This window comes from Harpia harpyja, chromosome 9 (genome assembly GCF_026419915.1).
Source record: "Harpia harpyja isolate bHarHar1 chromosome 9, bHarHar1 primary haplotype, whole genome shotgun sequence".
Lineage (NCBI taxonomy): Eukaryota > Metazoa > Chordata > Aves > Accipitriformes > Accipitridae > Harpia > Harpia harpyja.
The window spans coordinates 36953647-36968856 of NC_068948.1; the positions used below are offsets into that span (position 1 = coordinate 36953647).

Below are 15210 nucleotides of genomic sequence, written 5' to 3' on the forward strand. Positions count from 1 at the left end.
TCTTAAGTTTTGCCTCACTATATCTCATTATTTAATGTTTTATGTGCAGGTGTATGGAAACTATTCCCAGCTACCCAAACACCCAGGTAAGGAATGTTCTATTTACATTTTATGACAATGTGCTTAAATATTTATTTGCTTTTCTGGTTTGTATTTTTCATTTTCTGGTTTGTATTTTTCATTTTCTGGTTTGTATTTTTCATTTTCTTAGTAGCTCCAAAGAAACTGTGATCCTACGTTTGAATGTCAGCTCTGTATTAAAAATGTAATAGTGTAAAGTATCGTACTGTCCCAGTTATTTTAAATTCAGTAACCTACCTGCTAAATATTCTGCATAGAAATGTATTTGGAGAAAAATGGCTTGTATTTGATATGTAGAAAAATCCTATATACACTGTTTGTTTATTATTACTTTTTTTGAGCATGAGTTTCTGAATCAGACCTCTACACAGACTATTTTCTTTTTTTTCCTCAATGTCTTGCTGTTCAGCATTTTCAATTCAATCATTTACAGTTAGATATGCGAGCTTTTGTATACTTTGCAGTACTTTGGCATGGCTTCAAGGCATCTACCCTCCTCCCAGCCTTCATGCTTAAGTTTAAATCGGTTATAGAGCATATTAAGGATCTATCATCTGTTTTCAGTGTAGAAAAAACTTACTCAAAGTTATTTGGGGTCTCTGTGTGTAACTGCAGAATTCTTGTGTTTATATAAATAGTTTAACCTCAAGCCTCATGGTGGTGTACGAGTACAATTTTACTGCTTTACCAATTCATGTATTGCTTTGTGCTTTTAAGTTTTAACCATATGTAATTATTTTCAAATAAAATACAGAACAATGCGGAAAAGCCATATTGTCTGCTATTGCAGTAGCTTCAGCCCGATTAGTTTCTTTTGTTCTACCTTCACTCAAAAACAAAGAAATACAGCCTCATTTCCTATAGATGAGGATCACTAGCTTCTAGCTGATGGAACAATAATGGGGGAAAAAGCCTCCTGCTATAAGGGGGCAAGTTACCCAAAGTTTATTTTGTAGTATAGCGTGTGTGTGTAGGCATAACTGCGAGCAATGCTTTCTGGATTTGAACTAGGCTGTAAACAAGTCCTGTGATTTTGTTCTAAACACAGTGTGGTTACCTATTGAAAGGATATTGCAAGTATAAGTTGAATTCAAAGCAACAGGTATTTGTTTTCAGAGGTCTTCTCAGGGCTGATTGGCTGGAAGTGGGGTAACAACATGGCTTTATATAGTTCAGAACTGGGAGCTGGGAAAGCCACTGACATGCAGCGTGGCTCTCAGCAAGGCACTTTGCTGTATATCTATTTCCCTTCCCTTTTTTTCCCCCCCGTTTTTGTCCAGCTTTTAAATGTAAGCTCCTTAGAATATGGCTTCTCCTTATGAGTTCGACACCAACCATGGTAATGACTTTGTCGTGATGCTGCAGCTACTACTACTACTAAAAGATTTGTGTCATGTTGTGATGCAGTTTTTTGGCATCAAATAATTTTCTCCTGGGATTTTTCTTTTCTATTTTTCTCAGTTTTTTTCCTACCACCTCCCTTAACTTTAATCCGTACCTTTCCCTGATACAAAAGGGAGATGTTAATGGGAGCAAGAGATATTTGCATATAAGTACGCTGTGAAACAGCAGGCATGTTCTGTGCTCTGGAACTGGTAGTTTGATGAAAGTTGGGTGGAGGTATATTAGCACAGGTAGCCTATGTGGATGCTTTTAATACCATAGAAATTAATAACTTTCATTTCTTTTGCAGCAGCCAGGATATGTTCTTTGAAGATAGAACTAAGCACGTACCCAGATTTAGTTTATGTAAATGCAAAACACCTTGTTCCTATATCCCATTTCCTCAATGTGCCTTGCCATGCTCAGCTTAGTTGGGTTGCTTGGAATTTTCAGATGGGTTTTGTACATGCTTGTTCTGTATCATTATTCTCTTATGTTGTCGGTAGCTTTCTGCTTTTTTTAGCAGTTGTGCCTTTCTCTGTATCTTCCAAATATTCAAAAGAAACATATAGCCATAGAATCTCATCCATTTCTCTAAAGACATCCTCATCTTATCTATTTATGCTCATGCTAGCTCTCTGCAGGAAAACCTCTATGACAACTACAAACATTTCTAGTTAGGTGGGCCAACAACAGATCCTGGTCAATTATGAATCATTTCTTAGCTATCTTTGGTATAGCTGAGCTTGGAAGTAAGTCTAAGTAGTTCGTGTATCTTCACAAGATGCAGAGCTGCTTTTAGTTCCGTGCTCTCAGGTCTACAATTGCTTGTTGTGATGTTTAGCAATTTTCTCAGGTCTGCACTCTTAAAAAGAACCTTAGGGTTCTGTCCATCACAGCTCTGAAACTATACCACGAGGATGGAGGACATCAAACTGATCTCCACTGTTGGGGCTAGGCAGTTTAAGGATGGAAATAAAATTTTTGCACCTTCATATCCATAATAAAGAAATCCTGTTTGTAATCAGGATGTTAAAATGATAGAATAATTATCAAATATGCAAGCTGTTTTGATCTCAAGAGTGAAGAAAGGTGTGGGATAAACTGTAAATGTCAAAGGACACTGCTTGTGATTTGTTTCAGCTTGCACACTAGGTGTGAGGAGCTTTTGTATGTTATATGACAGCTGAAGTGGTTTTTAACAAACTTACCTCTATCAGCTTCGCACCTCAGGTTCTTGAAAGATTGCTTGGGAACGAAAAATGATTATAGGGCAAAGAACTACAGATACGGTGTAATATAAATACTTGCTCTCTCTGTTGTCTGATGTGTTATGCACTGGTTTTCCACTGGGTTTTGGAGAGAGGATAAGATTCCTGGGAGCTCTCTAGCATTTTCTACTCCCTTGAACTGCAGAGCGTTGAGTTACCTATGGAGGAAGCAGGAGCAGAAGTAGTATGCTATAGAGGCTAAACATTCCCCTGTGCATTCACTTCTCGGTGCTTCGTACTATCCACAGTGTGTTTAAAATCCTGGTAAAATCTTGAAATTACTCTTGAATGACTCCTCAACTGTTACTTCAACGAATGCTGCCTGATACACTAGCAGAGATTTAGTCGGAGATTGTTATGCATTTTAAGTGCAATTACAGTAAAAATCAGCTGAGTTTTAAAAACAAGTTTTCGGCAGTGGTCAATCAGATGATATATGGCTTTAATCTACTCTGCCATTTTGATTTATGATCTCGCTTATGTGCCATACTTGATTTACATAAAATACCTTGTTTTACTTAACCTATTGACCTCCTTTATTGTTCTCTTTTGTGGAGACTTATTACACTCCTTGTTGGTCCTTACTTTAACAACCTTTTCATCTGTGTTTCTTGAAAGGGTTCAAAGTTCTCGCATCAGCTTCCCATTACTGGCCACTGGAAGATGTGGATGGAATTCATGAGTTTCGGGATACGAATGGAGGTAGACAAAGGATTCGTTGACAATGGCAATAACATAAGTATTTGTGGCAGTTTGTAAGCACAAAGGGAGCAGGAGAAATGAAAGGGGTTAGCTTTTCTACCACAGCAGTTGAGATTTTTTTTTCAGTTAATGTTTTTGCAGTGCTCCCATTTCCAAATGATATTGTATTTGTGAACTGATTTTTATAGAGTATTCTCAGACACTTTATGGGCTGTCTATGCATTGTTAAGGTTATAAAGAGAAAAGGTTTATGATCCAAAGAGTCATTGAAATCACATTGTTATTAGTTGGTTTGGTACATGCATAACATGCACTAATACACTCAGTGACTGAGATCTTTGGCTATGCCAGCAGTGAAGATGCCTGCTTCTTTTTGCTTTTAGGAAGGAGTTAAATGCCCAAATTCTTCATGCAATTCTGAAAATTGCAGGTAGTATCTGTAGAAAAAGAAGTGTAAGCTCTTATCTGAATACTTCTTACTCATTTTTATCTGCTTTTGGGTGTTTCCTTAAAAGCAATATTGCAGCATTAGTTCAAATTCTTTTTCCAATAGGGCAAAATCAAGAGAGTTTTGGTAAGGCAAAACTCCCACTGGTTTGAAAGAGTCAGTTGTCAGGACTGAAGGATCCCAGAGGGAATGATATTAAAAGGCAGTCTGGTTGGATTCAGCAGTTTGCTGGTTCTGATGTTTCACATTAGGACCAAAAAGGGGGGTGGGGCTTCCTGGGGATGTGCAGGTGATGTAATTAATGGAGCTTCGACTGAACCACTGTATCCCATTGCAGCATTATGGGCTTGCAGGGCCATTCCTTTCAGATGAAATTTTCAGCTATGCTCTGCCTCCTTCTGAGGCTCAGAGGTCCCTTTAGTAATTTTCACACGAACTATTTTTTCTCTTCTGACATTTTAGCCAATTCCAAGTTAGGCTGATGTATATTCCCCAGTATTTCTCACACTATGGCTGACCACCTTGGCAGTTGAGCTAAACTGGTTTGTACTAGTGCAAGGAATAGCTGCTGTGTTACTACTGGTGACTGTAATATCTTCACCTGGAAAGATCACTGCAGAAGATTAAATCAGGATTTAGACCTTTACAACCTTATATGAAAAATGTTACAAAAGTGCAAAGTTATTGCTATTTATTGCACAAAAATGGCAATATCAATCTCTGTTCCTAAGTGGGAAAAAGTTCCATAAATATCTAAAACCTTTTATTCCAGAGGTGTTCAAGCATTTTAAGCTTAAACTTTGACACATCTTTCCACAAAGTTTCTTAAAGGAATGAAATTGGCTGACCAGAAATAAATCTGGGCAATATTCTGCTCCTGTTAGAGGCTGATGGCAGTATTCCTATTGACTTCAATAGAATCATAATTTTTCTTACAAAAGGTTACCATATGAGTTCTCTAACAGTGTGTTAAAGTAATTTTCCGACACTGGACTTCACATGTTTTCAAGAAGAGTAAAGCACTCCATATCTAGCACTGTTTTGGCACTCGTTACAATGAAGTTGTTTTGAAAGTGCTTGAAAGCGATATATAAAATATAGCTCTTGGAAAAATGACAATTGATGTTAGATTATTTTTCAAATTATGTTAAATTTTACATTATTACAGCAAAATTCAGAAATCTTTTCAGTAGTATCTTGGAAGAGATAAAGCAGAACATATAAAGTTCCTGATCCTACAAACCTTGACTTAGAGGAATGGGTCTGGCTCACATGAGCAATCTCCTTTGACTCCTATTATGACATTGTGTTAAATAACTTCATAAATGAGCCAGCTGCATGACTTTGCTGAAAAAAGTTTGGAGGACTTTGTCTCACTATTATTTGCAGAGGATGCCAGTAGTCAAAAGTCTTTTTCTCTGCAGTGCAATTCTGACAACATTGAATTCTTTCCTTAATGTTGTAGTGGATAGTTCAAATTCTTCTCAGCTGCTTATGTTGTATCTTATAATACACAGATATTATTTCAACTGCCTCCAGCAGAGGTTTTATGTATCTATCTGATATTCGACTTTGATATACAAGTAAAGTTTTCTTTATTGTTGTAATCTAATGCAAGTGACAATTTGCTTGTTTTTGATACCATCCTGATTACACAACTCTTCTGTTTATTGCTAGTCTTTCTTGTTTTCCCACTCATCATATCATGCAATTATTTTCATTCCATGTTCTCCTCTTAAATCCTTGAAGCATCATAATCTGTCCGTCATGTTAATCCATTTTATTTGTTGAAGTCATTGTGTGTGAAGCCAGATTTATATCTCTCAATGCGTTTGTGTTGTGAGAGTGTCAGCAAATTAATTTTTTGGTTATCTCAGCAGTAGAAGCAATTGAAGGGAAACAATCAACTTAAAATATAGCAAATAAAAAGAGATGTGGCCGTGTTCAGGTTTTTCATCTGACCCCCTTCCATGCATTTTTCTCTTGAGGTTTTTGGGTACATTCTGTTTTTTAAGAGCATTTGCCTTTCCCTTCTGGAGCTCAGTTGATCTAAATCCCAAATTACTGTCTCTCTACTTTCATGGGCTTTCCATCAAGCTCTAGTTGCCTGTCCAGGGTAAAAAATTACAGTGCGCAGGATACTGTTACATTATCAAAATAAGAAAAAAAAAAAGAGAGAATAAAATTTCATTGTCAGATATAAAAAAGTTGGGTTTTTTTTCTTACGTTTGTATGGAGTTTCTTGTATTTTAATTTGTGCCCATGGCCTCTTATCTGTTAACTAGATACAACTGAGGGGAGTGTGGCACTATCTTTACACCTCCCATTGGGTGTTTATACACATTGATAAGATCCTGAGCCCTCTCTTCTGCAGGCTGAGCAGTCCCAGCATTCTCAGCCTTTCACTGGACTTGCTTCAGTATGTCCATATCTCTCTTGTACTGGGGAGCCCAGAACTTGACATGAGACTTGAATTGCCCATAGCTTTTGCACCAGTATAATGATTTTTTTTTTTCTAATTGCAGAGTTCCTTACCAGCATGATTATATTTCAGAGCCCTTCATTTGCAGTTGTATTTTTTATAGGTTTTTTCTTCCTGGTTACTGTAAGAAAAAAAATGTTTTAGTGATACTGTATTTACTTAACTTGTGTAGTTAATGAGTGTAATATTCACATGCATACAAGTTCTTGGGAGAAGTGGTTGTATGATAATTTTAAAGGCCACTTGTGATTTGTGCTATGTTGAGAGATATGAACTGGTCAATTCATTACTGATTGTGTTTATTCATTGTTTTGCTTATTTGCTTATTTTCTTTTGTTGTTCCACCCAGCTCTAAGAATCCACAACTTCACTGTGCTTCCTTCCCATAACTCTACCTTTGTATATACCAATGACTCTGCCTACTCTAACTTCTCTGCAACTGTAGGTGAGGATTTACATATTTTTTTGTTCTGCATTTGTCAAGCTTGGATAGTTCTTGTAACATTGGATTCAAAGTTAGCACTGAGTTTTGGTTCAGGTGGTCAAGTGGTAACGGTCTGTTTATGCTTACATTGGCATACATTATTGAAAAAGCATTCCTGCAGTGTTACCTGAATTACTCTCAACTGCTGGGAGAGGTATCCCCATGCCAAGCAGCCCAAGGGAGGATGGGCCCCAGTAGTCCTCCAAAACCTAAAGTATTTGTATTAAACTTAAAAGAAACAGAGATGACATTTCAGAGGAACATGTAAGAACGTATAGGTTGATTTTTTTTCTTGTCTTTCAAGGTTAAAAGGAAAAGAAGCCATCTGGTTTTCACCATTTCATAGTAATTTTAAAAGGACACATTAAGAAAGACAAATGCAAGCAAATTTGCAAAGCCTGGAAGTAAGATCATGAAATCTTTGACTAACAGGTTTTTGGCTTTTTTATAGAAAAAGGCAAGCAAAAATCTGCATATATATGTCCTTTTAATGATTTTTTTTTTTTTAAACATCAACACAGCAGGATATAAAAGGGAGAATAGAAAATGACAACTTTCCGTGTAGAGACCTGACAGATTGGAAACTGGTTACATCTACACCACCATAAGCTTAAAGTCATTTAATTTAAGTCACTAGGATTGATACTTGTGTAGGTGCAATAGAAATATGACCTCTTCTCCACTTTACAATTAGATATTAACTGACATCTAGTTGCTGGAAAATCTGACCTAAGGAGAAGGATGGAAATGGTAGAACTGTCATTTGGGCTGCCCAGATACTAGGAGGTTTATATTGGAATACTAAACCCAATATTTTTCTACTCTTTAACAGTAAAAGTATGCTGGCAAATGTGAATTCTATTAATAATGAACTTCAAATGACCCTACTTCCTTTCAGTCCTTTCTTATCTGCTTTATAGACCATTTGCATAGTTCTCACATAATAAGATATGTTCAATATGAACATTAAAAAGAATGACATCAATGGCAAAGGAAATGCTATGGAAACAGAAATGCCTTACCTTATGGAATTTATTCTGGCTAGATTAACTTAGAAGTCAAGTGACTCAAGAAGAACTTAGAAACATTTGCTTCACTCCATAATTCACACTCAAATTTTTAAAAGAAACTAAATTTTATCTGTCAATTAGAGACAGAACTTGAGGACTTCTTTTTCAAAGGGAGGGGAAGATACCTGAAAACTGTGATATTTGTGTTGAGACTTGGAATGAACTAAGAAAATATTTGGACATACATTCACTGAAGGCTATGCCATGCTGTTGCTGTTTCCTTGAGTGGCATTATCCTACAGATGGACCAGCACTGTAACTGCTGTCCTCATGCCTGATGGTTGTCTACACACTGAAAATGAGATGCCCTTTTGCCCGTGTCCCCATTGCATAAAGGGATGCACCATCCTGAAGCAGTGACAACAGTATTTGTCATTATCACTCTAGATAGACGGTCTGTCCCTAGCACTGACTGCGCATCTTTGGCATGACTTGCGCTCTGCCCTGCTGTGCAAAAGGCTTCTGTTAAGTCAGGTAGGTATACAGTAACAAATACAGAGAGAAGTCCCTTATGTCCCACCCTTCATGTGTTTTAGACCATTTGTGTGCCTTCCTCATTTCCCCTTATGATATCGTTAGATTTTCAAATATTAAGCAGCACCTAGCTGGCAATTTCTGCACCTCAGAGCAGGGAAAGATTGTATTCTCATTGCTGGTGTTTCCCTTGGAGCAACTCTTCTCCTAACACTTTTTCAGAAGAAATTCTGGTCTTAAAAAGAAGGGTCTTAAAACCAAGGTCCTGAATCTTCACAATCCTTGCAGAATTGCCATCACAAGCAATGGTATTAACATGAAATTCCAACCTGAACAGTTACATTCTCTCTGCTCAGAAATAGATGATAGAATATTCTGTGGAATGCAGGCTTTTTAACACAGCGGAATTTTTTGATTGTGATTTCCTATTGTCTTCATTGTTAAATTTAGTCCCTCTTTTTACCTTGGGACAAATGAGATGAACTTCCCATCATCATCATCTGCCAGCTGGACTCTCAGACCTTAGTGAGGTTTCCTGTAGTAAACAAGTGTCACGTTCTTTTAGTATTAAGGCAGCTGCTTTAGCTAGTAGGACATGAATCAACGGTGCTTTTCTTTAGGAGGGAACACAAGAAAATCACAATCAAATCACAAGACAATTAGTCATTACCCATGTTAGACAAAGAAATAGCCTTTCCAAATGACAATGATGCCATACCAAAGGATGTCTGAAAAGGATACATTTTCTGCCTTTTGAATATAGCTTGTCAAGTATATTTCACTGATATTTTTTTTTTAATGAAAAGTGGCTTTTGATGACAAAATTTCCCTTTCTAAAAATGGAAAAAAACACTATTCTGTTACATTTTTGATTGGTTAAAGAATTTCTTCACTAACTCAGCCTAACAGTAAGACAGAAATACCTCTGTGATGTGTCTGGTATTCAGAACTCTGGAAAGCATAAGGTTTATTCAGATTACTTTGAAATAATTTTTGGGTGTATGGGTTCTGTTGAGCAGTCTTAGTTAATCAAGAATCTGAGTGACAGATATGAGTATAAATTTTACAAACTTGAAACTAAAGTTATCTGTATGGTTCTTTAAAAAAAACCAAACAAACAACAAACCACCAACAAATCCTTGCCAAACTCAGAGAAACCAAAAAGAAAAACAACAAAAAAACCCAAACAAAAGCAAACCTATAGCTGCGACAAGATAAACATATGAGGTGTAGGAGTCTATTAAAATCATGTTTCCAGGAAGTTTTGATTTATGTAAATGTTAAACTATATTTTGTTTTTCCTTTAGATATCATAGAAGGAATGGTGAACAAAGGAATTTACGTCACTGAAAAGAAAGGAGTTACCTTTCTCTTTTTTGGAAGCTATCAAAATTCATGCATTAGTAATCCAGAAGTTTGTGGACCTGAAGGTTAGTAAATTCATTAATTACTATTCACCTTTCTTTTGCTGTCAAATTATGTAATTTGATAGTCATTGTTTCTTTCTTCATTGGAATGAACTCTAAAATTCTAGCTTGACACTTTATTGACTTTTAAAACAATTGAGTGTTGATTGCTGAAAATTTAGTCTTTTCTAACTGCATTTTAAATTAGAACTAATCACCAACTACTCGGATCAATGATCTACAGTATAATTAATTCAAACTAAAGCAGAAATAAGCTTACAGTGCCCAAAATCTTGTCTGTGGCACCAAGATTAATTCCTACAGGAACTGCAGTTTGACTAACAAAGAAGTTGTCCTACAGGTTTCAAATTTAGGAGACAGTTTTTCAGTATGGCCTCTTGGCAGGAATGTTTTGGGGTTTTTTTTAGATTTATCTTTGGAGATAACAAAATTTTTAAGTCTCTGGTGTCTTGGAATCCATTCGTCCTTGTAGGTGCTTGAATCTCTTCATTCTATTTCTCTTCCCTTTCTTCTTCTTGGGCTAGGGTCATAAAATGACAGGTGGAATAGGGGGGCACAGGCTTGATGACGTGTCAATTATAGAAGATGATTAAAACTGTATATGACTGTCAAACCAAACATACAACTAGTCACTAGCATAAAACATTCACTAGAATTTTAAAATTCAGTAGAAGTGGAAGGATCAATTGAAAATCGTGGCTTTCTATACATAAACTCCAGCAGTCCCTAAGCTTAGGCAGTATTGTTAACATTGAAATTTCTTGCTTTTATTGATTTTGGCCATTTTTCAAATGGGTAACATTACTCGAAATAGGTTTTTTTTGTTGTGGGTTTTTTTTGTTTTTGATCTGCTAGAGCAAAAGCTGTGTATGAACTTCTTAAGAAAGCAGGAGAAACTCAAGAGAGCAGATGGTACACGGCTATTACCTGAGAGTATTAGAAAAAGTAATTCAGTATCCTACTGTAGGTATATTTTCTGATACATGTTGTATCTTTTCATGCTTTTTTTTATACCACTGCAAAATAAAAATCATCAGTAAGTCATATTATTTCTACATCTATAGTATAACATAATAATCGGAATAAGTTATTTTTATAGTACCAGAGAACTCCCAGTATCTCACAAACCAGAACATTAAAAACATAAACCACTGAAAAGTTTAGCAGATAAAATGTGAAGAGAAGCAATCATATAAACAATAAATACTTAATCACTGTAGCAGGTATTAAAAAAAAAAAAGCACTGACACCCCTTTATATAAAGACAGTGTCTTTGTTTTCCTACGAATCAAATAAAACCTGTGGCAATGGTAAGATGTAATTTTATTCAAGCCTCCTATTGCTTAAGCATGCCTTGATGTTTATTGGTTGCATTTGTGTGAAACTGGTGTTAAGTACATTTGAGCAGGGAATGCTTTCTGAAATGATCTTGGGATCTTTTCAGATTAAATATTACAACCTATGAAACAAAAATCCTAGTATTTTTTTGGGGGCTAAATTTGATAACATTTCAGAACTGTTATTTTGACTTAAGAAAACAAATTCTTGTTTTTTGAATGTTGAAACTTTTTTATTCTCTGCCTTCCTTCACTCTCAAGTAATTTTTTAACAGTGGTTTTCTGTAAGCAGTTTTGGGCTCATTAAAGTGGCATTTTCAGGGAAAAGAAACATTTGTGAAAGATGCAAGAGAACATTCTCTTAATCATTAGATTGAACACACTAGGAGAAGTTGGATTTAGTCAACATATGTGAAGCTGAAATAAAAAAATAATAATTAAAAAAGCAGCCCTATGTACCACATAGCATTCAGTAAAGCTGTGTGTTTATTGTGTGCCTTACTTAAATTTTTATTTTTAGTTTTGGCATTTCGTGAACCCAAGTGCACATAAGGAGGATTTAGATCCACAGTTTTCTTGTGGCTACAGGATGATCAGTAGCTACAGGGTAGTCCAATAAGATAGACAGTCAAAAAAGGGGGAACCCAGCTCCACTGCAGACATGCTGTATAACTTAGTCTCTATCTGCATCATTTAAACTTCATCTCTCAGCCTGTAAAGAAGAAGTAACAGCAATTCCATGCCTTTCAGAAGTGTGGTGAAGTGCTGGAAAAAGACTGAGAGACATTTTGATGGAGGAATCGCATTAATAGCAGTAATAGATTAACATGGTCAGCATTGGTCGCCCTTTCACTAGGGTGGTGAAGGATGGTGTGCAGATATAAGGGAAATGCATGGCTTTCTGGAAAGAGGGTTGGATCAGTGTTTCAACCTGTTAAAAAGTGTGGTAAAGAAGCTGAAATATGAACTCAGGCTTATCTGCTGATGAAGGTATTGCAACTTGCTTACAACAGACCTCAAATTCTTCAGTTGGGAGTTCACAGCATTTATAGCTTTAAACCCATATTCATCAAGATCTAGCAAACTGAGACTGATGATGTTCATATATTGATTGATTTCTAGGAGATGAATGATAATTGATTAGCATTTCCATGGTGGCTGTTTTATTATGTATAAAGCGTTTAGGGAATGGTATGTAGATTATGTAAAGTGATGGGTGCTATCATGAGGATAAACAGAAAGATCAGTTAGACAGGAAGATACTACATGGTTAAATTATTTATTCTGCAATAATATAATTTTTAATTTTTCTGCTGAGTTAATGTGAGAAAAACATGTGAAATAAAAAAAAATTATGTTCCAGAGAGTAGTGTGTGGGGGAATATTTCTGATGACTGTAGTGAGCTGTCTGAGGCTTTTCCATCTTTAATCATAAAATTATGAAACACATAAAAAAAAAATCTATGGTTTTAACAAGAAATGCACATGATGGTTTGAGGGCTTTGTTAACTTTTGCTGGGCTATCTGGTAGTAAATTGGCAATGTTCATACTGCCTGGAGGGCCTGCAGAACTGCTAACTATAAAATCATCCAGACATATTCTGACTACATGTCAAAATAGCATAGTCAGCAGGTTCAGGGAAGTGATTATGCCCCTCTGTTCAGCACTCATGAGAGCATATCTGAAGTACGACGTCCCGTTTTTGTCCCCTGATACAAAAAAGATGATGACAAGCCAAAGTGAGTCCAGCAGATGACTTAGGGGGCTGGTCAATATGACATGGGAGGGGAGGCTGAGGCTTTTCCTTACACCATGAAGAAAAGAGAATGCTAAGGGCTGTCTTCAACTACCTGATGAGTGGTGATAGAAGCAGATGGAGCTAAACAGTCTTGGAGATGCACAATGAAAACGTGACAGGCAATGCAGGCACATTGTAGCACAGGAAATGCTAATTAGATCTAAGGAAAAAAGTTTCTTTGCAATGTGGGTGGCCAAGCATCGGGATGGTTTGCACAGAGAGGCTGTGCAATTGCATCCATGGTGACATTAAAATCCCAGCTGAGCTCTGAGCAACCAGATCTGTCTCTGAAATTGGCCCTGCTTCTAGCGGGCAGTTTAGACTAGGTGATCTTCAGGATCATTGCCAATTTAATTCATTGTGATTCTTTGTGGCAAAACCTCTTCCACTTCTGTACTTCATAAACTTTTTCTCAACCTGCTCTGAACTCAGATTTTATTGTTAGCACTTTGTACTATAAATTCCGAGGTGAACATTTTTAGGAGCTGTTTAGCCGAGCTGTTTTCTTTGTAATTGCATTTGACTGCAGAACCTCTACAGCAGAGCCACTATGAACTTTTTGAAGTGTGAGGGAGGTTTGATTTGCTACTTGTGTTTCAGTCATGCCTATTGAGGTAACCTTCATTAAAGAAACAAACCATCTTAGAGAAATCATATTTCTTCACTAATGTGCAATCTGAAGAGCCCTTCAATTTTACAGTATAATAGTAAAATTTACTGTGAATTGAACAGGATTATTTGTGGACAAAGTTAATCACGTGCACTTGTGGGATTGCACTTGCATTTTGGGAAGAATTCTTTGATTTTTGTGTAGGTGGCGACCTCAGAATTTTGACTGTGGCTCTGCATATGTTGCTATCCCTTTCTTTTACGTTGGTTCTTTGCTTTCAGCACTTATTGGAGCACTGAAGTGTGAAAACACAGGTAATAACACGCTTAGAAGAATTAAAGTGTAATTAGCAATGGATGCTACTCAATAAGCATGGGCATGCTGGCAGCCAGTTAGCACATCAGTAGCTTGGAAGCAGTCAATGTACTATTTCTGGCTCCGCTGGCATTTGGTGAACACCAAAAAAAGATGTAGATGCTGGTGGAGGATATGGAAATATGAGAGCAACCTGTGTTTTGAAATAAGTGAAGTTCACAGGAGGAAAAGGGGATCATCGCAGGAGGATGAGAAGGGTATGGAGACTGGAGACATAAGGCATAAATCTGTTAAAAAAAAAAAAGACTTCATTACTTTTGGTGCTCAAAGATCTTTAGTTTTAACTGATAGAAGCTACTCAGGCAGTAATGATTGCTACTATGTCCTGGGTATGAGCATGTGATGCAAAACCAAGGAAGAGATGTTTGTTTGGTTTAAACTGTTACAGCATTGTTGATTTTAAAAATGCTGTCCTTGTTTATGCTAGCAGATGATCTCTCCTCAAAAGCATTCCCACTCTCTGTATTCTATAGATTTGGAAATTTTTAATGGCACTTGTTTTCATTAAAATCTCCCCTCACTTGCTTTCATCAGGAGTAACATTTTCCTTTTTCTGGAAGACTCAAGACCAGCAAGCTAAGTTTCTCCCTGCCTCCGGTGGACAAGTAATTTCCAGTGGTTTCAAAATCTGTTCAAATGAAGGTGAAGGCTCAGTGGAATTTTACACCCGTGGGAATGCAATGATGAAATGGAAAGCAAGCTTTAGTCCGCCAGGTAAAGTTTATAAAATTTTGTTTTTATTAATTTCTTTTTGTTATATTTTACTTTATTCTTGCAGAGAGGTGTAGTGGTAACAGCACAACTTCAGGAAAGAAGTGGATATATATAAAATGACTACAGAGCTCTGTGCTTAAGAATTTTTTTGATGTGGGGAGAGAGAGATAAAGTATGAACTGAAAACCCAGTGACATTGTATCATAGAACAGTTGCCATTCAGTAACAGTCCTTGGACCCAACTTCCAGTTGTTTCTGAAGTGGAATTCTTATTGACATCAATAGATTAACGAGTGCTTAGATGGAAACATAAGCAAAGAATGCAGGTTAATCCCTGACAGTTCTCAGTATATTCTAAAACTGGATATGTGTGCTGTCCTCTACTGCCTCCTAAATTAAGACTTTGTTTAGTAACTCTTTAACTGGATGTTTAGTGCTTTGGTCATTTTGTTATCTGTTGAGTGTTAAGTTTTGTATGCTATGTCATAGTATTAATAAACATTTTGGTATATCGCATATCTTACTGCTTCTATCTAAACTGTGTATCGTTGGG

The 15210-nt window shown here is 36.6% G+C and overlaps 1 protein-coding gene across 2 annotated transcripts in view; it reads left to right on the forward strand.

The window, feature by feature from the left end:
• The window catches only part of ADGRD1 (adhesion G protein-coupled receptor D1), a 159035-nt gene that overhangs the window by 728 nt on the left and 143097 nt on the right, over positions 1-15210 (forward strand). The window contains exons 2-6 of one of the 2 annotated variants that reach the window (XM_052797694.1): positions 50-86; positions 3354-3437; positions 6717-6812; positions 9703-9825; positions 14478-14657. In XM_052797694.1, coding sequence (XP_052653654.1) covers positions 50-86; positions 3354-3437; positions 6717-6812; positions 9703-9825; positions 14478-14657 — 520 coding nt within the window. The remainder of the gene's footprint in view (positions 1-49; positions 87-3353; positions 3438-6716; positions 6813-9702; positions 9826-14477; positions 14658-15210) is intronic. The other variant, XM_052797693.1, reaches the window with a different exon arrangement.